At 37.3% G+C, this 24,864-nt stretch overlaps 1 protein-coding gene across 2 annotated transcripts in view; it reads left to right on the forward strand.

Moving 5' to 3' along the window:
- LOC114047060 (pre-B-cell leukemia transcription factor 3) overlaps positions 1–24,864 on the forward strand; it is a 300,024-nt gene that overhangs the window by 240,160 nt on the left and 35,000 nt on the right. For both annotated transcript variants that reach the window (XM_027867750.1, XM_027867752.1), the window contains exons 4-5: positions 1,374–1,564; positions 7,474–7,609. In XM_027867750.1, coding sequence (XP_027723551.1) covers positions 1,374–1,564; positions 7,474–7,609 — 327 coding nt within the window. The remainder of the gene's footprint in view (positions 1–1,373; positions 1,565–7,473; positions 7,610–24,864) is intronic.

Below are 24,864 nucleotides of genomic sequence, written 5' to 3' on the forward strand. Positions count from 1 at the left end.
GACTTATAGCTCCTTGAGGAGAAGGTACGATGTCATAATCATATTTATATACAGTAATAGGCAGCCAGGATAAGACCTGGCATATAATAGGTACTCAAGTTAGTTGAATGATAAAACTATTTAAGTAATTTGTGATTTCTGTGTATTGATAGCTAAAAGTCTTAAATAGTCTGGTAAAAAGCATTTTCTTATGAGGCAAGTTAGTCTATGGGACCTTTATTAAGCAGCTACTATGTACAAGGCTTTGTGCTATGTCCTGGAAAGTGCAATTTTCTTGCATGGTTCAGCCCATCGTAGCTACAAAATAATTGCTTCCCCAGATGGCCCAGTTTGTTACCTCACAAATTGCAAAATTTCATTTTTATCTTATTATAATACTTTAAAAGAGCCATCAGTTCTTAGTGTGAGTTCTTCTGATGACACAAATCACAAACCTTCCACATCTTAATAGGTGTTTAATTGCAATAGCTTTCCAACTGATCTCCCTGCATTGTCTCTTTCCTCTCCAATCCTTTCTCCACACTGCTGCCAAATTGATCTTCCTAAATGTACAGATTTGAGTATTTTACTTCCTTGCTCAATGGTTGCCATTTGGATATAATATAACTTTATTGTTTGGTACCTAAAGCCCTCCATGCCTATCTTTCCAGGATAATTACGTATTACTTCAGCCAAACAGCTTATTTTCTTTTCCTCATGCCTTTGCACAGCCTAAAATTCTCTGCCTTCTCATTACTACTTCTTGAAAACTGTTATCTCCCTTCAAGGCTCAGTTCAATTCCTACTCCCTTTAAGTGACTTTTTCTGATTCTTCCAGTTTTTAGTTCCTTGCCCCAAAGTACTGTGTTTATTTTGTATATCTTGTATGTATTTTTCTATGAACAAGTTGTATAACCCTAGTAGAATACATGTTCTTTGAGGACAGGGGTTGTGTGTGTGTGTGTGTGTGTGTGTGTGTATGTGCGTATGTACTTTAATCTATAGTGCCAGTGCAGCACTTGACTCTTAGTAGGTACTTAATCAATGTTTGTTGAGTGATTGACTGAGTTGCTATGGACAAAAACATTTATTTCCTCATTGCTGGCTTTCTGTTGTTGAACTACTCCACACTTAGCTTGTGTGGTCTTCAGATGCCAGACACATAGTTTGTTGCCAGGTCTAGAATCAAAGCCTTTTCTGTTGTGTAGAATCATCCAGATCACTGACATAGTATTTGAGAGTTCAAGGTCATCCCCATACTGTGGTGAGGTACCAGAGTTTTGTGGAAGAAAAATACCATGGACTACTGCAAACTTAGTAGAAATTCAGCTGAAATGGTTTTTGGGTGTGAGAAGATAAAATCTTAGTTTCTTAAAGGATTTTTCCTTTTACAGGCATGTAATGAATTCACTACACATGTGATGAACCTTCTCCGAGAGCAGAGTCGAACACGTCCCATTTCTCCAAAAGAGATTGAGAGGATGGTAGGCATAATTCATCGGAAATTCAGTTCAATTCAGATGCAGCTCAAACAAAGTACTTGTGAAGCAGTCATGATTTTAAGATCAAGGTTCCTTGATGCCAGGTACGTATAACCATTAGTTTATTATGTACTTTGTTGTCACCTGTTATGCACCAAATTCCGGACCGCATGGCAGATTGAACTGAGTTTTGCTACAAGCCCTTTCCTACAAGGAGGTTGAGTGATCGCCACAGATGGCTACTTTGTCTTAGGAAGATATTTCACATGAAGAGGTGAGGTGGCATATCATTTCACCAGGTGTTATATGAAGGATATTCTAGAAATTGGTAGTATGTATGTTTAGGTAACTGTTCCCTGGCTCTCCTACCCTACCCTATTCCCCCTGATGTATGCACCCTACAGTATTCCTTCTTTGTTAATTTCACAGGGTCTTCTTCTTTGCACGTGTTACAAGCTAATGCTAATCTCACCATTTCAGGACTGTTACACAGTGTATCAAAAGAAGCCCTAAATAATCCTGAGCAGATAGTTATAGGTATCTGAGAGTTGGCCAAACACTGAAAGTGAGCAAGAGAGCTTTAAATTTAAAAATGCAATCAGTGTAGAAGTAGGATACATTTCATCCCTCATCTGGTGAAGTCCCAACTTATAATTTTGATATACGGTGTATTCAGTAAGTCTCAATAAAGTGCTGCTGCTATGCATGTTTCATTCTCATGTCTTGTCTCCACTACCTGTTGGCACTGATCCAAATAGACCATTGAGTCCCTGAGCTTTCCTGCTTTATGGCTTCATCATACTGTAAAATTACTTCAGGCTTTGAAAGTTTCACAGAAGCTCATGCTAAATTTTTTTTAGGATAATAACTATTCTAGAACACTATTTTTTTAAAGCTTTATTTCCTGGCAATTCTTTTTCCTATTCCTCTACCTTTCTAAAACCCTCTACTCCTACAGACTCATATTATTCCTACTAATGATAAGAAAGTAAGTTTTGAGACCAAAATTGCCATTTTGGCTTCATGACACCTTTAGGAGAGGTAATACTTTGGTCCTAGTTATGGTACAAAACAAACAGACGAAAAGATGCTTTAAACACATCCTCTCCAACCCAAGCAAGAAAGTATTTTAGTTTCTAGCAAATGAATGAAGACTTCACTTTTTAGTAAGCTTAAAATAAAGTTCACATAAGTGAAAGCAGTAGATTTTCTAATTGGCAGTTATGTTTAACTGTCTTACCAGTCACAATTTGCATTCTCGGGTATAATTTAAGCCCATGGCCAACATTTATCTCCGGAGATAGAGATACTTCAATTTTTTTTTTCTCCCCTGTTGGTATCTGACGGGAATAATAATTCCCGTCAGATTCCCTTACTATCAAAGAAGGTGACTTTAGTTTCCTAAATTAAAAAACAAGTTTTGTGGCACTGTTTCTGCTGGAATTATTATTAACAATTTTTAATGGACTTATGATTTCATTGGTGTAGAAACTTTCTGGTGAACAAATTCCTCTATCAAGTCGGGTTGGTATCTTTTCTGCAATTTATAGTCTTAAAGATTTACCTGGGGGGTACTGAGAGTTTACATGACATGCTCATTATGAACACAGCCAATTGTATCAGATACAGAACTTGAACTGAGAGTTTTCTAATTTGGAGGACAATTCTCTACTTTATCTCTCAAAATACAGTAATAATTATAAAAATTGATTTATATTGTACTTGAGGGTTTATAAGTCACTTTCTTCACAAAAACTCTATGTGATAGGTAGTAAATTATTATTATTCCAATTTTATAGATGGAGAAACAGGCTAAGTGAAATGATATGATTTGTCTATTGTCATACATTTAATAAATGGCAGAGTCAGGATTCCATATCAAGTCATCTTACTCCAAGTTAGCACTCTTTACACAACGCTTATCTTTTGTCTTTTTTTTTTCCCTTGCTTGGGCAAGGCAATTGGGGTTAAGTGATTTGCCCCGGGTCACGCAGCTGGTAAGTGTCCGAGTGTCTAAGTGTCTGAGGCCGGATTTGAACTCAGGTCCTCCTGATTGCAAGGCCAGAGCTCTATCCACTGCACCACCTAGCTGTCCCAATACTTATCTTTTGTATATTTCTTTGTAGTTTATAAAGTATTTTCTCAGCAATTACATATGGGTTGGACTAGACATTTCCTGGGATCCTGTCCAGCTCTGAGATTTTGTGATCTTATTTGATCCTAATAACAACTTTTTGAGGTTAGAAATAATAATAGCAAACTTTGTATGACATTTGTTGATTTAAAAAGCAGTTTAATTTTAGCAACCACATGTGGTAGACAGAGCAAGTGTTTATTATAATCATTTTTGTGGATAAAATAACTGAGGCTTGGAGATTGTGAAGTGATATGCCTAACTAAGGTCACAGGTAAGTGGCAGTCAGAGCTTGAATCCAAGAGTTCTGGCTTCTAATTTCATTCTTGCTGTACTGCTATCTCTTAGTCATTTGTGAGAGCACTTGGTAGCTAATGGTATTTATTATTCTTCTCCAGGTTTAAACCTCAGAATCAGCCTTGATACTTGCCTTCTCTCTTGCCCCCTACATCCAGTCAATTATCCAATTTTTTTGATACGTCCTTTGTAGTATCTCTTAATCCATCCCTTTCTTTTTGTTCCTATATCATAGGGTTTAGAGCTGTAAAGTACCTTAAAGATAGTCTAATCCAACACACTGATTTCGCAGGTGAGGAAACTGAGCCTCATTGAAGTTAAGTTATTTGCCCAAGGTTGTACAACTATTTAGTGGAGCCAAGTAGGGACTTGAACCCAGATCTCCTCACTCACAGGCCTCTTTCCTCTACACTTCACTATCCTAGTTTAGGCCATTTTTCACTGTACATGTGGACAACAACCTAATTAGATTCTGTGCTTCTAGTATTTCTTTTTCTATTCTTTTTTAATTTCAAATTTAAATTAAATTCTTAAAATCTATTTAAAACATTTAAAAATGTATTTTATTGTCAATCCATCTGTCATACTATTTCCATACTAATTTCCCCAAAGCACTACTTGATAATATCATTCTTTTTTTGCAAAAATCTTCAATTGAAGTTCTCCATTGCCTATTTTCCACAGCATGGCATGGCATTCATTATTCTCCATGATCTGACTCTAACCTCCTTTTTTAGGCTTATCTTTTCTACATGTCCCTATGCTTCATCCCAGTAGACCCTTACATATTTGCTCATGTTGTTCTCTCTGTCCTGGAATTATGTTCTGCCTTTCTTCTGCTCTCTCTCTCTCTCTCTCTCCCCCCCTCCCCCTCTCTGCCCCTCTCTCCCCCTCTTTCCCCCTCTCTCTCCAACCCCACCCCCCACAATGTATCAAGTACTGGACTTGGATTCAAAGTTTCAGAGTTGCCTTATATAATAGTCTGGCTAACACCATCTAGACAGTAAGTGTTAGAACAGGGATTTGAATTCAGGCCTTTCTGATACCAAGTCCAGGGCTCTTTCCATTGCCCTGGGAGGGGGCTTCAGCAAATAGTAATCACATCAGTGGTCAGTTATTCTTTGAACATTTGAAATGATTGATTCTTACCCGTCGAAGAAGTGTGTGGTTAACAAGGCAGGATGAGCCGAATGGAATGAGGTGATAAACAGAACTTTGAAAAGAAACTCGTCTGTCTGTAAAGACTGTAGTTATGCAATGCTGCAGTACTGATGGGCTGCACCTCTGGGGATTGATGCTCCACTGCACTGTGGCCTAAGGCACAGGCATCTTGATTGCAACTAACCCTGGAGGGAATGGGACTTTGGGGAAAATGCTTAATGGGCACTTTCTAAAGAATGTTCTTCTAAAAAATAAATAAAGCACACGACTGAAGTCTTTCTTATACCTTCAAGTGTGTGGAAATACTCAGTTCTGGTTTCATTTGTTCTTGTAGTGCCTCTTAGCAAGCCCTATGCTAGGGAAAGATGTTCTGCTCTGGGCAAAAATGATCTGATAGATGTATGACTCCCCGGCTCACTCTGACTTGTAACTCACTCATTTCTTTCAGGAAGCCTATGCTCACATTTTCTTGATAATTGGACAGGCTGGAGCATATACCCATGCAATACATTTAAGAACAAATCTGCAAATCTCTTAGACCCTCTACCCTGCTGGAGTAAGAGCTTGCATTTGAACAGAAAAACCTCTCACATTTATTCTTAAACTCATGGGATTTTATAGTTGAAAGAAAATTTAGAGATGATCAAGTTCACTGACCCCTTTCTCATTTTGAAGATAAGGAAACTAAGACCCAGACAGGGCAAGTGACTTGCCAAAGGTCATATAGGTAGCAAATGAAGAACTGAGATTTGAAACCAAGTATTCTGACTCCAAGTTCACTGCTCTTTTCTCTACTTAGGTTGATTACCCAGCTTAGGAAGCAGTCTACTATTTCTAAGATCTTCCAAAACATGGAAGTAAAAAGTTGTTAACATAGTAGGGGTTTAAATATCATTTAATCCCAAATCCCTCGTTTTACAGAGGAGGTTCTGGGGCCCAGAGTAGGTAAATGATTTGCTCAGAATTATCCTGCAGCAACCCATGATTCAAACCTTTCTACCTACCACTTACTCATTTGGTTCTCTTTGCTTTTGAAGTGACCGCTAGCTGTTGAGGCTAACCATTTAGCATAGGAATGATGTAAAAGAATTCATATTTCAGATGGAGGTTGGATGAAATGAATGCTTCTGATTTAATTTTTTTGTGTTCTAACCTGTTTTATTTATAAATCCTTTTTCCCTCTGATATCCTATGTTCCATGTTCTGACTTAAGTTAAGCTCCCTTTCAGCTCTAAGATTCCATATTCTAAATTATACTATTCTATGTTCTAAGGTTCCCAACTTTGAGAGTCTCTGAATCTAACTAATGCCTGTTAATGTGTTACTGAAAGAATGCTACAGTGCCACCTTCCCCTCTCTCCCCCATTCCCAGGGGTAACAAATGTGCATTTTCTCAGGAGACAGCACCTTAATTGTAAGAACTAATTCTAGCAATGAGAATTTTAGACCCATGCAAATTATTTTTGACCAAACCCAATTGTCTGGCTCCCCCAGCTTAAACATTGTAAACAAGGACAACCCATTTCACCTGTGTGTAAACCAGGTGTTTCACATGCCATTTTCAGAGAAACAACTGAAACAGGAGGGAAGTCTGTTCCTTAGATAGCATATTGGTCTGATTATATGCTATACTTCTCAATTCTGGCTCATATAAAGTCCAAGTGTCTAAAATTGGTGTTATTTTTCAATGTATAACTACAGTTTTTTTTTTCCCTGCCATTTAAAGACTTCTCCTTTTTGGAGAACTGTTAATTAGTTGTGTGATACTGGGCAAATCACTTAACCTCTCTGTGCCTCTGTTTCCTCATTCATAAAATGGGGATAATAATAACATAAAACTTACGAGGTTGTTAGGATCAAATGAAATAACATATATAAAGTGCTTTTCAAACCTTAAAATACTATGCAAATGCTAGCTATTATTATTAGAACCAATGTGGTCCATAGATGTATAGCCTCCTGTTGACTATATTGTTTTTGAGTATTAAACTTTACATTTGAAAATATTAAATTTTAGGGGAAGGTTACACAACCTATCTGGAATAAGATCTAGTAGACACTATAGAGTGAAACATTTCAAAAACTTAGTAACAAAGTAAAACTAATGTAAATAATATTTTTCCCTTGCCTATTTGAATGTATAGTTAATGAAGAAAAAAATTTTTTATCTTCTAACCCGCTTGATAATAACTAGACAGTCTTACAATAGATTGTATATTCTTTTGGTCAATATAAGCAACTTCATTATAAATATCATAGGTAGTTGAAAAAAATTAAAATTAGTTTTTTAGTGAAAAATAATTTTTAAAACATTTATTATATCCTTATATTCTCTCTGCATCTGCAGGTATTTAGCCACTGTTGTCCCTTTTTCTCTCTCTTCCATTAGTCCATAGTTAACTTTTTCTCTTTTTCTTTCAGACGAAAAAGACGTAATTTCAGCAAACAGGCAACAGAAATCTTGAATGAATATTTTTACTCACACCTCAGTAATCCCTACCCCAGTGAAGAAGCCAAAGAAGAGCTGGCAAAGAAATGCAGCATCACAGTGTCACAGGTAAGATGAGACTTTGCTTTATCATGGTCCTGACACCCTCGCTCTCACAAGAAGCATAAGAAGTTGCCAGCAGAGCCAGGCTTCTTTTGCCCAGTCTTAGTAATGCCATCACCCCCTATTTTATCCTACAAGAGTGTTCCAACTTCCCAAGTTGATGACATTCTTAACTAATAACTTTTCTTCTTCCTCCCCTTCCTCCTTGCCACACCCTAGTTCCTGACATCATGGGAGGATTCTGGCCTCACATTTTGACTATTTTGGGTACTTGAACTTATGTTAAATTTTTTTTTTAAATTATGACACAATAGTGCAAACATTGTCCTGCTTGTTGGTGTCCCCTTCTCAATTTCTTTTTGTGTTCTCTATAATTTTAACATGTTTCATTGGTGGGTTTTTTTTTTTGGCATTGATTTCCCTTAATTCATTCATTCTATGACCTCCTCCCCCTCCCCTACCAAATATAAAAGCCTTTTCTTGTTTAAAACATAGTTAAGCAAAACAATTCCATACCATGCAGTGTTTGAAAATATGTATCTCATTGTCCACCTCTAGTCTGTAGGCATCTTTCACGAAGTGATTGGAGATATTCTATATAGGCAAGCAATAATAACAATAGAAACATACTACTAGGCATTTAGTAAGAGTTTACTATGTGCCAGGCACATTACTAGGTGCTAGGGATACATAGAAAGGCAAAAACAGGCATACTGCCTTCAAAAAGCTCACATTCCAAAGGGGAAGACAACATGTAAACATTCATGTACATTCATAAAAGATATATATGGGGTAAATGAGATGTCATCTCAGAGGGGAGGTGCTAGTACAGGGGGGGACTGGTAAAGACCTCTTATAGAAGGTGGGGTGTGAGCTAATGCTTGAAGGAAATGAAGAGAAGGAGGTTGAGAGAGGGAGAACATCCCAGGCCTGAGGAGCAGCCAGGAAAAAGACACAGATTTGGGAGATGGATTATCTCGTAGGAGGAGTAAGAGGAAGGCCAATGTCACTGGATAGTAGAAAAGGTAGAAAGGAGTAAAGTCTAAGAAGCAGGAGTAGAAGAAGGAGAAAGTCTGGAAGGGTAGGGAGGAGCTGGGTTGTAAATGGCTTTGAACACCAAACAAAGGATTTTATATATGATCCTGGACATAATAGGGAGCTATTGGGGTTTATTAATTAGCAGAATGATATGGTCAGACTTTAGAAAGATCACTTTGGCAGCTGAGTGGAGGATGGACTAGAGTAGGGAGAAACTTAAGGCAGGGAGACTAACCATAGGTTATTGCATTAGTTTATGCATGAAATAGTGATGGCCTGAACCAGTGTGGTGGCTAGGTGAACATAGAGAAGGAGACTCTTTTGTAGAGAGAGCTGTTGTACAGGTAGAGATGACAGGATATAGTAACAATTGGATATGTAGTGTGATTATGAGTGACCTTGGGAATGTCACAACTTCTCTGGACCTGAAATTTCTACAACAGTCAAAAGGAGAGATTAAGTTTTGTTCATACCTATCTCACAGAGCAGTTGTAAAGGGAAGGGCTTTGACAGTAATAAGGAGGTTAGGAAGAAGGGAGGATTTGGGAGTCGATTTAATGAGTTTAGTTTTGGACATGTTGATTTAAGATATCTATGAGACATCTAATTCGAAATGTCCAATAGGTTGGTGATGGGACAGATTAGGGCCAGATATATATGTGTGTGTGTATCTATCTATCTATCTATCTAACTATCTATGTCTGTGTGTGTGTGTGTGTGTGTGTACCCCATATATACATACATATATATGTACACACACACACACACACACACATATATCTGAGAATCATCAGCATAGCGATGATAAGTGAATCCATGTAGCTGATGAATTCACCAAATGAGATACTACGTAGGAAGAAGAAAACCCAAGACAGAGCTTTGGTGGACATCTACAGTTAGTGGAATGGTGTGGATGAGGATCCAATAAAGGAGACTGAGAAGGAGGGATCAGATAAGTAGAAGGAGAATGAGAGAGAAAACTAGACAGGAGAGAGTATCAAGGAGAAGATGGTGATGGACAGTGTCACAAGCTGCAGAGAGTTCATGAAGGACGAGGATTGAGAAAAGGCCATCAGATAAATAAATATAGCTCACATATAATTGTCACTATGTTTTATGAACTACTTTACGTACATGATTTTCTTTGCTTATGGGCTTGTGAGGTAGGTAGTATAATTTTCAGAATGACCATTTCATAAATGAGGAAACTGAGCTTCAGAGAGGTCAAGTGACTTGTCTAAGGTTTTGTAGCAAGCAGGTGGCAGAACTGTAACTTAAACCTGGCTAGTTCCTATCATTCCAAATCTGATGATCTTTCTGCTATACTTACTTTTACACCTGAATTGTCTTGCCTACCATATGGCAAATAATTCTGGATTGGCTGACTGAGATGGTGAACCAGAGCCTTCACTGGGGAGAAATTGATTTATTTTTTGCAAGACATAACCTAAATAAACATAACTGTTGTTGGTGACTCCCTGTTGCTTAACTAATACAAATTCCTTTATTTGGCATTCAAGGCTTTCAACAATATGGTACTATTCCATTTTTTCAGAATTCTTTCATTGTTCCTTTTCCTCCTCTCTACTTGATTTTCTGTTCTAATTACCACAGTGATTATTCCAAAACTTCTTAAGCTTCCCACAACCTCTCCCCCACCTTCTAAACAGAGGGCCTCACCTCATACTTTACCAAAAAAGAAAATTGAAGCCATTCAATTTAAACTTCTTCTCCCTTTCTCCTCATTTTTACAAATTCCTTTGACATCATCCCTCACTATCTACTCCTTTACTCCAAGAGGTGGTCCTTTTCCTCACCAAGGCCAGACTTTGATCCCTATCCCCTCTTGTCTTTCCCAGCAGATTGCCCACGCTATTCCGTCCTCCCCTTCTCTCTAATCTTCAATCTCAATATCTACTGGTTATTTCCTCATGGCCTAAAAAATTCCTGGGTTTCCCTCATCCTTAAAAATCCCTAACTTGATTGTACCATTCTTGCTGGCTATCTTTTTACATTTCTTTTCCCTTTCTCAGCCAACCTCCTAGGAATAACTGTCTATTCTTGTTTCTTTGACTTCCTTTTGTCTCACTTATTTCTCATTTCTTTGCAATCTGGCTTCTTATCTCACATCTCAACAAAACCTATTCTCTTCGAAGTTGCCAATGATCTCTTAAATGACAAATCAAATGACTTTTTTTTTACTAATCCTCATTCTTCTCGATTGACCTCTCTGCAGCACTGGACACTGTTGACCACTTTCTCCTCCTGGATATTCTTTCCTTTTTGAGGTTTGTGGCATTTAGTTTCTCTTGGTTCTCCTCCTGTCTGATTTCTCCTTTGTCGTAATTTTAGCCATGACACACATACCAACTGTAGGTATACCCCAAAACTATTATGGGCCCTCTCTTTTTTTTTCTTTTTACATTCTCACTTAGTGGTCTTATCAGCTTCTATGGGTTCAAGTATCATCTCAATGCAGATGATTCCCATACCTATATATATAGCCTTAGTCTCTCACCAGAGTTCTAGTCCTGGATAATCAACTGCCTAATAGACACTTCAAACTGAGTATGCTAAAGGCACCCCAAACTCAGCAAGTCCAAAACAGAACTTACTCTTTCATCTTCTGGAGTTCATAATTATTGTTGAGAGGAATATCAGCTTTCCAGTTACCTGGATTTGCAGCCTGGATGCCATTCGTGATTCCTCACTCTCACTTACCCCACATCTCTGGTCAGTTGCCAAATCTTCTTGTTTCTTTCGTTGCAACATCTCTTATTTCATCCTCTTATTTTTATTCACCTTACTGCAACCTAGTTCAGGTCCTCATCACCTCTTACCTCAACTACTTCAATAGTCTTCTAATTAGTCTCTGCCTTAAGTCTTTCTGTACTCCAATACATTTCCCATATCCCTGACAAAATGATTTTCTTAAGTTGTAGATCTGACTATTGACTACCCCTTCCCTTTCAGCAAACTCTGGTAATTCAGCATTAGCTCTAAGAGCAAAGGTAAACCTCTGTTTGACAGTTAAAGCTCTTCACTGCAGGTCCCCTTCCTATCTTTTCAGTCTTGTACACACTACCCCCTAGCAATCACTACTGTCTAGTCTAGGTCAAGCCAACGTCCTTACTGTCCCTCATGCTTGATGCTCCATCTTCCATCTCTTTTCCTTTGTACTAGTGTGTATCTTGACTGGAATGTTCTCCCTCCTTCCCTCCACTAATTAGAAATCCTGGCTTCCTTCAGCACTCATCTCAACCACTACTTTCTTCAGGGGACTTTTCCTAGGTTCCCTTCCCTGCCACACTCATAAATGTATTTATGTGTATATATATATGTATATATGTATGTATGTATGTATGTAATTTGTATATGCACATATTTTCCTTTCCCATTAGAAGGTAAACTCCGTGGGAACAAAACTCCTTATTTTTCTTTTTTTTTTTAAACCCTCTGCACAGGTGTACAGGCACATAATGTGAGCTTAATAAATGCTTGTTGATTGATTGCTTGATTCTCCAGTCTGTTCTAACTACTCTGTCCCTTGAACGTACCCTTCACTCTCCTATCTCCGTGCCTTTGTTTACATTGTTCCCTAGGCCTACAATGTTCTCCCTCGTCCTCTTGTTCTACCAAATTATTTCTTGTCCTTTAAAGCCTAACTCAAATTTTACCTGCTTCCTCTGTGTTCTGTCTATTGGCAATGTAGTTTTCCCTTTAAATCTCACATTTATTTTATTTTATTTTATTTTATTCTTTTCTAATCCACTTGAGTAATGTTGCATATTATGATATTTGTGTTTGTTCAGTTGTTTCAGTTATATCTGACTCTTAATGACCCCATTTGGGATTTTCTTGGCAAAGACACTGGAGTGATTTTTTATTTCCTTCTCCAGCTCTTTTTTACAGATGAGGAAACTGAGGCAAACATGGTTAAGTGACTTGCCCAGGGTCACACAGCTAGTAAGTGTCTGAGTCCAGCTTTGAACTTAGGTCTTCCTGACTGCATTGCCTAGTGTTCTATCCACTGTGCCACCTAGCTGCCATATTTGTGTTTATATCTTATCTTTTCCCACTGGACTCTTAAGTTCCATTAGGGCAGAGAACTTGTAATTTATGTCTCTTCCCTTGTCTGAACATAATGCTATGCACATAGGCATTTAATAAATGTTTAAATGAATTAATTGTAATACTTCAATATTAGATATTGTTTTACAGCAAAATGCTTTTCAATTATGTCCTCTGTTTTTGTTTGAATTAAACACAGAGGCCTTTGATGTAAAGACTGGGATCCTTGTATACCCTACTGCCATTAGCTTTGAAACATAAATTGACAGTTGAAAAGCGTTTACTTGTGGAAGAAAAAGTTGGTAGAATATGAGATTCTTTGCAATGGAACTGTGATTTAAGGAACCGCTGACCCTGTGTGAAAGTATTCCTTTGGGAGTCACATGAAATGAATTTTAACAATAGTTTCTAAATTTAAAACTCTCCAACCATGCTTGTGAGGTCCAAGATACTGATCCATTCCAATTCCAATGAGGTTTGCTTATCAATATTTTAAATCATTATGTATTTAAAGGAACAATGCCTGAGGTTAGCATGTTAACTATTAATGATTTGCCGTCTCTAGTATTGGCATTATTAGCCACACAACCTCTAGAGTAGCTTTTAGTTCTATAATTAAGACTCAATGTTAAGTTTGTTTTAGAAGTCTATGAAATGGTTTTTATATTCTGATGTTTTTTGATTGACTTGAGATGGAATCTGTTTGGTTTAAGATAGATATCTTTCCACATATATCTTCTTTTCTCTCTCTGTCTCTTTCTTTGCACATATGTATGATATAGTCATTCACTTTTACTTAAATCTGTGAATCTGTTTCTCATTGACTGTAGGCACAGATACATGGGAATGTAAGATCCCGTCCTTGATATTTACATCTTTGTTTAAATAGTCAAACCAATGACTGAACCCACCAAGTTTTAAGCCATACATTTTAAAAATTTCTTATAGCACTTATTTGGGGCCTCTCTTTTTCACTTATTCCTTTCTGCCTTGTAGTAGTTATATTTCTGTTCCTCCTATTAGATTATAAACTCATTGATCTTAGGGACTCTCTTCTTTCATCTTTGTATCCCTAGAGCTAAGGTAAGGGCTAGGTGCATGATGAATATTTGTTGATCCAGGTCAAATTATATGCCATACTGTTATAGCTAAAATGCATCATTACACAAATAAGCAACCTTGTTCTGATGGGATATGTAATATTGTGTGAACTAAATGGAAGAAATTACATATTGACATGAAAATAATGTCTGCACCAGGTCAATCAGTAAAGCTACATTCCCTCGATGAAAATGTAATCCTATCTCAAGGAGTGTTTTCAGGTGTTTTGATTTATGTTTAGTTTATGCCAGCTCTTCAGGCTTGTCAGTACATTATTGAAGAATTAGTTAGTTTGACATGTCCTTATGTGAACATATCCATAGCATCCCAGAACTGGAATGGTGCCTCAGAAATCCTTTAGTTCAACTTCTCCCTAAACAGGAATCCCCTTCCTGAATATGACTTTTTTTTTTTAGGAGGGAGGAGGGTCTTTTATTTGTGGTAGTTAGAGGTACCTACTATTATAAGGAATGACTTTTATATTTTGCGTTACTTCAGATAGGATTCCCAGTAGTTATTTTGAATTAATGAGGTTTCAGAGCATTTTCTAAGCATTCTACTAATTTGTATTTTAAAAACCAAATGTTTGGGGTAGCTAGGTGGCACAGTGGATAGAGCACCGGCCCTGAAGTCAGGAGGACCTGAGTTCAAATCTGGCCTCAGACCAAACACTTGTCACTAACTAGGTGTGTGACCCTGGGCAAGTCACTTAACCCCAACTGCCAAAAAAAAAAAAGAAGAAAAAAAAACCAAATGTTTAAGTAATTGCCTTCATTTGCCTTATAGTATAATAAAAACAACTTTGGCAAATTTTGGGGGTTTTAATAAAGAAATTATGTACAGAATGAAAGACTCTCAAAGTTCTAAGGGACTTCAGAGGTCATTTTTTCTCACCCATTCCTGAAGCAGGAATCCCTTGTATGACATCCCTGACCTAGAATTGGTATGGTTTATATTTGAAGGCCACCAGGTATGGGAACTTATCGCCTCTTAAGGCAGTTCCAAATGTTATTTTGGAATTCCTCCAGTTTTTCCTCATTGATACAAAATCTGCCTCTATAATTTCCTTGATTGATACCAAATTGTGTCATCATTAGCCAAGTAAAACAAGTCAGATCCCTCTTACACGTAACAGTCCCTCAAATACTAAGAGACTATGATTATGTTTTCCTTAAGAATTCTCCAGGTTAAAAAGCCAGAAAAACCAACCTCCACAATAACTACAATGTAAATGATAAGAACCACAAAATAACCCAAAAGGAATATTGCAAAGTAAGAACAAGCTTGGCCCTAAAGAGGGATGAGAAGATGCCTCCCTCCCTCCATCTCCTTTTGCAGTGACGGGGGGTCATCATGTGGATTATTGCATATCATATATTTTTATGATAATTTGTTTTTGCTGAGAAATTTTCCTATTTTTAAAAAACAAATTATTTGTTATAAGGGATGGACCTGGAAGGGGTGATGGGGAAGGATAAGGGGGAAACCTTAGCAATACAAAAACTACATCAATAAAATTATTTAAAATAAAAAGAAGAATTGTCCAGGTTAAACACCTCCAAATCCTTAACTAAGTATTGTATTGTATGACTCTTAATCCTTTTGACTTTCTCATTTCTTTTTTCTGGATATGCTTCAGCTTTTCAATATTTTTTCCTAAAATGTGATATTTAGATGTGGTCTATTCAGAGAACAGGATAGTCGGATTGCTATCTCCTTCCTCCTGGGTAATATGACTATTAATTCCACTTAGGACTGCATTAGTAGGTTAAAAAAACTTTTTTCGTTGGACCTGCAGTCCAAATAAACTGTTGATATTGAGATTAGCCTGTATTCTCATTCCTTTTCAGTAAGTCTGTGAAAATTCACAGGGGAAGAAATTATTTCTGAATCTGTACTTGGTGAAAGTAATTTCTTTTTTTTTCCCCTCTGACTCTTAACTCAGTGTCCTTCCTTTTTTAAAAAATTAATTAATTAATTAAGTTTTGGTTTTCAACATTCACTTCCATAAGCTTTTGAGTTTTTAATTTTCTTCCCCTCCTCCCTCCCCAAGACAGCATGCAATCAGATATAGCCTCTACATATGTATTCCTATTTAACATATTTTCGCATTAGTCATATTGTAAAGAATTAGAACCAATAGGAGGAACCAGAAGAAAGAAGAAACAAAACAAAACAAAAAAGAGAGAGCAAATAGTATTATTTGATCTGTATTCAGACTCCATAATTCTTTCTCTGAATGTGGATAGCATTTTTCATCATGAGTCTTTTGGAGCTTTCTCAAATCCTTGTGTTGCTGAGAAGAGCTAAGTCTATCAAAATCAGTCATCACACAATGTGGCTGTTACTATGTACAGTGTTCTAGTTCTGCTCACTTCACTCAGCATCAGTTCATATAAGTCCTTCCAGGTTTTTCTGAAGTCTGCTTGCTCATTATTTCTCATAGCACAATAGTATTCCATCACATTCGTATACCACAACTTGTTCAGCCATTCCCCAATTGATGGGCATCCCCTCAATTTCCAATTCTTTTTCACCACAGAAAAAGCTGCTATAAATATTTTTGTACCTGTGGGTCCTTTTCCCTTTTTTTTTTTTTTTTTTTGCTCTCTTTGGTATACAGACCTAGCAATGGTATTACTGGGTCAAAGGGTATGCACAGTTTTATAGCCCTTTGGGCATAGTTTAAAAGTTCTGTCCAAATGGTGAAAGTAATTTCTACCATGCCTCAATTGTTCTACATTCTCAATTAGAAGAGCACAAATTAATGAGAGTTTACTTTTTCCCATAAACTGTACTCTTACTTGCTCCTTTAAAGTTTCTGCTTTTCAAGTCCCTAAAAGCTCCTTTATACCTTTCTGAGTTCCATTTTTATAAATGTTTAATTTTGGTTATACTCTTTTGTTAAGCTCAGGTGCAGCATTTTGTAAGGGAAATACTATTTTTTCTCCTGATTTTATTTATTGAACTGTATTATAAAGAAATTTTTTGTGAGAACCTGAAAGTGTAGCAGAATTAAGTAATGAGCCAACTAATCAAGTCCTTCCCTTCCCTTTCTCTAGTCCTTAACTCTGCTAGCATAGTAGTCTTCCCAATGCACAAGAGGCTCCCCACTGTCTACTTAATATAGTCTCCTTCACCAGTGTGGTATCATGGATAGCCCTAAACTTAAGAGTCAGGAGCACAGGGTTCATCTTGTAGCTCTGGCACTTATTGACTGTGTCACTGAAAAAGCCATTTAACATCATAGGATCTTAAGATTGAGAGCTGGGAGGGATCTTAGTGGTCATCTAGTCCAAACTCCTCATTTTACAATTGAGGAAACTAAGTTTCAGAAATGTAATTTGCCCAATATTACACAGGTAGTGAATGGTAGAGTTCTAGATTGAAGCCCATGTCCTCTGACTCCAAATCCATTGCTTTTCCTGCTGTACTTCCCTCTTCTTTTTTCAACTTCTGTTTCTTTTTCTGTAAAATGTGGATTAATAACACTTCTCCTTCAATAATACTTCTCGTTCTTCTTTTTCTTCCCCTTTCTCCTCCTCCTTTACCTTCCTCCTCCTCCTCTTCTTCTATTTCTTCTTTTTTTTCTTGACTACAACTACTATGACTACTGTGACTATGACTATGACCACTACTACTACTACTAGCTGGCTAGCATTTACATTAACATTCTAAGGTTTTGCAAAGCATCTTACATGTATTTTCTCATTTGATCCTCACAACAACCCTGTAAGGTGGATGCTCGTTAACCCCATTTTATGGATGAGGAAATTGAGACTGAGAGAAGTTGTTGATCCGGACTGAATTATATGCCATAAAGTGTAACAGCTAAAATGCAACATTATACAAATATGCAGCCTTGCTGTGATGGGCTATGTAATATTGTATGAACTAAATGGAAGAAACTACACATTGTTACGTAAATAGTGTTCTATATCAGGTCAATCAGAAAAGCTGCATTCACCAGATTAAAAGTGTACCCTTACCTCAAGGAGTATTTTCAGGTATGACTTTCCACAACTATTAAATGTCTGAGGCAGGATTTAAACTCAGGTTTTCCTGCCTCCAGGTCCTGTACTCTATTCCTTATGCAACTGAGCTGCCTTCATTACCTACCTTATGAGGTGGCTATGAAGAAACGCATTTCAAAAACCCGAAAATGCTACAGAAATAAGAGTTGTTATTGATCTTACATTCAAGCCTAACCATCCTCCAGAACCATCCTACCTTTCTAGCTTTATTTTATATAACTCACCTTGAAACACTCTATATTTCAGATAGAATAGACTACTTGTTTTGTTCCTGTCTCTTCCTGTTCTCTTATACAAATGGTACTTCTGTGTATTTGTATACCCTTTTCTTCATGTCTGAACCTGACCCTTTTCCTCATTCTTTCTTCCTCATGAGAACTTTATCCTTTAAGGTGCAGCCCATGGGATATCTCTTCCATGGAGCATTCTCTTATCTCTACGTCCTCAAAATTCTCAGGTCTTTCTGAATTCTCTTATGCACTTAATCATTGTAATGTGCATGTATTTCCATCCATTGTACTAAATTATAAGTCCTCTGAGGACAGGAAGTGTGTGTTTTTTATTTTTATATCTCCTAGTTCCTGGCACATAATAGAGATAGAAATAGAGGCTGGATTTGTGATTTCATTTATATACAGAGCTCCAGGATGAGGAAACTCCTGTCAATTCAGTTTGGCCACTTCTCTATACCTACCTTCTAGTACCAGAGAGCTGCCTAAAGCAGTGGTATCAAACTTAGATGGAAATGGTTCCCAGTAGGCTCTATATTGCCATAATAAGCCACAAATTAACATCATCCATGTTGTATTGTATTTTTTTGTTCAATGTCTCCCACTTACACTTTAATCTAGTTCAAGCTGCACTGTGGCACAATTTTATGTCTTTGGTCTTTGAGAATCTAGAAGTTAGAGGACTTAGAAGTTAAATGACTTGCCTAGAGTCACATAGCTATATGTGTCAGAGGGTGGACTCCGGTCTTCTTCACTCTGAGGAAGGAAGGAAACAAATATTTATTAAGTACCTACTATGTGTCATTTGCAAACCCCAAATGGGGTCACAAAGGGTTGGACACAAGTGAAACGGCTGAACCTGTGTCAGGCACTGTGTTGGGTACTTTACAATTATCTCATTTGATCCTCACAACAACCCTGTGAAATAAATGTCATTATTATCCTCATTTTATAATTGAGGAAACTGAGGCAAACAGAGGTTTAAGTGACTTGTCTAGGGTCTGAGACTGTATTTCAACTCAGGCTTTCCTGACTCCAAGCCCAGAACTCAATCCACTGCACTACCTAGCTGCTTCAGCTACTCTGAGGACAACCTTCTATGCCACATTGCCCCTCGACACATAGTAGGTACTTAATAAATGTTTTTTAAATTTGATTCTGTTTAAATCCCTTTTACAGAACATATATGCAATGAGAGAAATTAAACAGTTGCACTTTATAAAAATCAAGTTAATTTTTTTTAAAGGTTACCTATTCCTTTAACTATCTTACCTGGATTCTAAAGACAGACAGTCAATTTAACAGCAATGATCACCTCTTCTGAAGAGACTCATTACTGAAGTTAGTTTACTATTCCATTTTCATTAATGCAAGCCAAAGGGTTCCTGGCCATGATTGTGACAGTTTTATCTATAACACTTCAATGATTACAAAGTACTTTGGAAAATGTAATTATTTCTTTTAGCTTCCCTGTTAAGTAGAATAGTATTGCAATATTATTATCCATTTTACAGATGAGAAAACTGACACAGTTAGCAGTTGATGTGCCTAAAGTCATACAAAGTAATTTCCTCAACTGGAGCACAACTCCAGAGTCCTGATTTTGGATTCCCAAGCCTGTGCTCATTCTACATGAGGCGGCATGCTTTTCCCTCTAAGCTACTTTAGAGATTCCAAACCGGTTAGTGGTCTAAGGTCTCCTTACTCATAAAAAAGCTTATGCCAAAGCTGTGGGTATACAGTAAGCTAATTAAAATTTGTAAGTAAGATTTCTTTATTAAAAAAAATCTATTAAAATAAGGAGAAGCCAGTTAAAAGCATAATTAGAACAGAAAAAAGATTAACATCAAATTACAGCATCTATTTCGGCTATCTATAAAGGCTTCTTCAATTATGTTGGCAGTAGACAGAAGGTAAAAAAGGATTAATCCTGAATATACTAGAGACAAGTGTATAGCAAATGGCATGTTTGCTAAGGAATGATTTTGCTGTGTCTTGAAAGAAGTATGTTAGACACTCTATTCTGTAAAGAATCCTATCACATTTCCTGATCCTGGACTAGACAGAGTGCAAAGAACAATCAAACAAGTTATAAAGAAATAGTAGACTTTAATGTGGATGTAGTACCTCCTTGAAAATAAACCTTATCCCTAAGAATTTAAGAAAATATAGACCTTAACTAGTATATAAAGGATTTTTTAGTTCTCTTAAAACACATAATTTCCATGATTAGCTCCATTGTTCTAAAGTCAAGTCCAGACTTAAGCATGAAGTTATTTGCTACAGATATGTTGGGCCTGGTGTTAATTTAGAATTATATTTTTGAGGAAAATCCCAGACACAGAACTTGAGGAGATACCCCAACAATAGATGTTTTCCTTGAGAAGTTTAGATTTCCCTGAAATTATAAAATGAAAATGTGGAGATAATTTAAGCATTAATTTTGAAGTATTTACTGATATCATTCTTTTCATAGCATAGTAGAAAGAACACTAAATTGGGATTTAGGAGACCTGGATTCTAGACCCAGCTCTGTGTTACCTATTTGCATGACTTTGGCCAAATTACCTCCCTTTTCTTGGCCTGAGTTTCCTCATCTCTGAAATAAAAGAGATGATCTAGATTTTGTCGAATAGTCTGCATTCCATGTTCCCTTCCATTTTTAACATCCTTTTTTATAAAATAAGAAACAATTTCAAAATTGTTTTTTACAAAAATTAGAAAAGTAGGGGCAGCTAGGTGGCACAGTGGATAGAGCACTGGCCCTGGAGTCAGGAGGACCTGAGTTCAAATTTGACCTCAGACTCATAACACTTACTAGCTGTGTGACTCTGGGCAAGTCACTTAACCCCAATTGTCTCACCAAAAAAAAAAAATTAGAAAAGTATTAAAATTTTAAAAATTGTTTAATCAACAAAAACCAGTCTTCTCCCTATTCCACTTCTCTAATTGATTTTTAATTTTTTTTTAATTGGCGAGGCAATTGGGGTTAAGTGACTTGCCCAGGGTCACACAGCTAGTAAGTGTCAAGCGTATGGTCTGAGACAGGATTTGAACTCAGGTCCTCCGGACTCCAGGGCTGGTGCTTTATTCACTGCGCCACCTAGCTGCCCCCACTTCTGTAATTGAGAATGAGAGAAAAGCAAAACCCCTGTTACAAACATGTATAGTCAAGCAAAATAAATTTCCACATTGGCCATGTTCCAAAAATATGTCTTATTATGCACCACCTATCAGGAAGTGGATACCTTAATTCATCATTAGTTCTCTGGGATTGTGAGCTATCATTATGTTTACCAGAATTCTGAATTCCTTGAAAGCAGTTTTCTTTATCATACTGTTGTCACTGTATAAATTATCCTCCTGGTTCTCTTTACTTCACTCTGATAAGTGTATACAAGTCTTCCCAGGTTTCTCTGGAACCACTCCCTTAGTCATTTCTTTTTTTTTTTTTTTAATAGGCAATTGGGGTTAAGTGACTTGCCCAGGGTCACACAGCTAGTAAGTGTCAAGTGTTTGGTCTGAGGCCGGATTTGAACTCAAGTCCTCCTGACTTCAGGGCCGGGGCTCTATCCACTGTGCCACTAAGCTGCCCCTCCCTTAGTAATTTCTTATATCATAGTACTATTATATCACATTTATATACTGTAACTTGTTCAGGAATTTCCCAATTTATGGATACCCCCTCAGGTTCCTATTTTTTGCCGCTTCAAAAAGAGCTGTAAATATTTTTGTACATCCTTAGTTTGTTTTGCTTAGGACAAGTCATTCCTTTAATCTTCCCTCCCATTAATTTCCCCTTCTCTCTTCTCCCCTTTCCTTCCTATTTCCCTGTTGAGTGAAATGTATTTCTGTACCCAACTCTGTGCATGTATTGGGGGGAAAGAGTGATTCCTCCCTCCTTTGAGAAGTTCAGATGAAAATGCGTTTCAAATGCATGCCACTCCTCCCCACACTTCCCTCCTTGTCTGTGCAGATGTCTACTTGCAAATTCTGCTTATGTGAGATAATTTTCACTACCCTTCCTTTTCCTTTTCCTTCCCTTCCCCAATGTATTTCTCTTCCCCTCTCTATTCATTCTTTTCTTAGAATCATCAAGACATAACTGAATGACTACCCTGCCTTGTCTAGTTACATTCCCTCTGGTTCCTGCTGATGATAGGGTTCAGAGGGGACACATGTATCCTCTCTTTACATTAGAATGTAAGCAGTTTATCCTTATTTAGTCCTTTATCATTGTTCATTTGTGTTTACCATTTTCTGTTTCTCTTAACTCTTATGTTTGAATTTTAAAGTTTCTATGCTGCTATGTTTTTTTTCTTCAGGAATATTTGGAAGTCCTTTATTTCATTAAAGGTCCATTTTTCCCCTTGTAGCATTATACTCAGTTTTGCTGGCTAAATTATTCCTGGTTTTAAGCTTATATCCTTTGCCTTCTAGAATATTGTATTCCATGCTCTCTGCTCCTTTATAGTGGTGGCTACTAAATTGTGTGTGATCCTGACAATGGCTCCTCAGTATTTGAATTCTTTTTCTTTTTGGGCGGCTTACAGTATTTTTTCTTTGATCTGGATGCTCCGGAATTTGGCTATATTAGTGCTGGAAATTTTCATTTTAGGGTTTCTTTCAGGAGGTAGGTGGTGGATTCTTTCCATTTCCACTTTGCCTTCTGGTTCGAAGAGATCTGGGCAGTTTTCTTTTAAATGATGTGGGCCCTCTTTTTTTTTTTTTTTTTTGGTCATGACTTTCAGGTAGTCCCATGATTCTTAAATCTGATTTCATCAATCTATTAGCTATCTCGTAGCAAAAACAACTGACTTAGATTATGTCTTCTATTTTTTTTCAGACTTTTGACTTCATTTTATTACTTCTTACTGTCTCCTGGGGACATTGACTTTCATTTGGTCCATTCTAATTTTTCTGGGAGTTTGTTGCTTGGGTAAGGTTTTGAACCTCTTATGCTGCCAAGCTGTTTTCCCTTTACAATTTTTTCTTCCATGGTTATTGTTTCTTTTCAGTTTTTCCTCTAGTACTCTCATTTCATTTACAAAATTCTCTTTAAACTCTTTAAAAAAAAAACCTGTTGTTTCACCTCTTCCAGGAGTTTTAGTTGAATTTGTGCCCTAGCTGTGTTTTTCACTGAAGCTTTGCTTTATAGATTTTTGGAATCATTCTCTTCTTTTGTGTTTGTGCCTTGAGTGTCCCTGTCACCATAATAGTTTTTTATGGTGGGATTCTTCTTTTTTTTTTGTCAGTAGATTCTTTCAATCTACTTCCTAACAATAGGCTTGATGTTAGGGCCAGGCTTTGTGCACTTCTGGAGGGAATATCTGGGTTGGTCATGTTGGTGCTTTCTTGAGGATATTGAGGGTTGTGGTATTCCAAGATCTAAGGGATAGTTCAGGCTGAGGACCTGCAATTTAACCCAGGGGAGCTAATGAGATTGTTGAGAGATTGTAAAAAGAGAAGCGGGCCCAGGATAGAGGATTAGAGTACACTCACAGCTGGGGGGGCAGGATATGAATGGTGATACAGCAAAGGAAACTCATGAATGGCCAGACAGGTAGGGAAAAATGCAGAGACAAGTGTATAAAGAAAACCCGAAGATGAGATAATATCTAGAAAGAATGGTCAACGGGGTCACATGCTATAAAAGGTCAAGAAGGGTGAGGACTGAGAAAGCACCATTGGATTTTACATCTAAGAGATCATTGGTAACTTTGGAGAAAGCAGTTTCAATTAAGGTATGAGGTCAGAAGCTGTATTGCAATTTGAGAAATGAGCGAGATGAGGAATTGGAGACAAAATGTATAGAAAGCTGTTTGCAGGATGCTGGCTTTGAAAATTAGGAAATATATAGGAAGATAGATCTAGAGAAAGCTAGGGTCAAGTAAAGGTTTTTTCTAAGGATATGGAGGATCTGGGTGTGATTTTAGGTAGCAGGGAGGGAGCCAGTAGCTATCCAGTAATTGAAAATTAGAATGTGGGGGAGGGTGTAACCTGCCAGAATAGACAGGAGGAGATGGGAGCAGGGGTAAAAGTGGAAGGGTTGGCCTTGGCAAGGAGAAAGGCCATCAGAGGCTGAAGTGAAGGAAGAAAGGGGGATAACTACTTCGGGTTTTAAGATCTAGGGAAAGAGGTGGAAGGGAATTGTACATTAGCAGAATGGGTGGTCCAGTGGAAACAATGGAAAAAGTGGGCAGGGGTGGACGGGGATAAGAGAACAGGGAATGTTTGTGGGGTTGGGAGATCATTTTTGCTCAAGTAGCTCAGTATTCTGCATCTTGGAGACTGGGAGAGTAAAGTAGGACTTGGTATATATAGGAAAGGAATGTAGTATCTTTTTTTATCTTTGTTTTTGTTTTAGGTTTTATTTAATTTTTTTTTCTAAAATCTCACCTTCTCCAGGAAGCCTTTCCTAATCCCCCTTTATTCTAGCACCTTCTCTTTGTTGATTATTTCTAATTTATCCTCTGTGTAACTTGTTCTTACATAGTTGTTTGCATTTTTTTCTCCTCCATTAAGCTCTGATCTCCTTGAGAACAAGGACCACATATTAGCTTTCCTTGTGTTCTCAGCACTTAGCACAATGCCTGAAACATAGTAGTCATTTAATAAATACTTATTGACTTTCTAAAATATGCATACTCAAACAAAACATTCCCTCATTCATCGTGTCAAAAACAATATGTCTCATTTTACACACTGAGTTCATCACCTCTCTAATAGGTGGGTGGAATCATTGGTTCTCTAGAATAGTGGCTGGTTGTTGCATTGATCAAAGTTC

This window comes from Vombatus ursinus, unplaced genomic scaffold, assembly GCF_900497805.2.
Source record: "Vombatus ursinus unplaced genomic scaffold, bare-nosed wombat genome assembly UNPS02014786.1, whole genome shotgun sequence".
NCBI classification, from domain to species: domain Eukaryota; kingdom Metazoa; phylum Chordata; class Mammalia; order Diprotodontia; family Vombatidae; genus Vombatus; species Vombatus ursinus.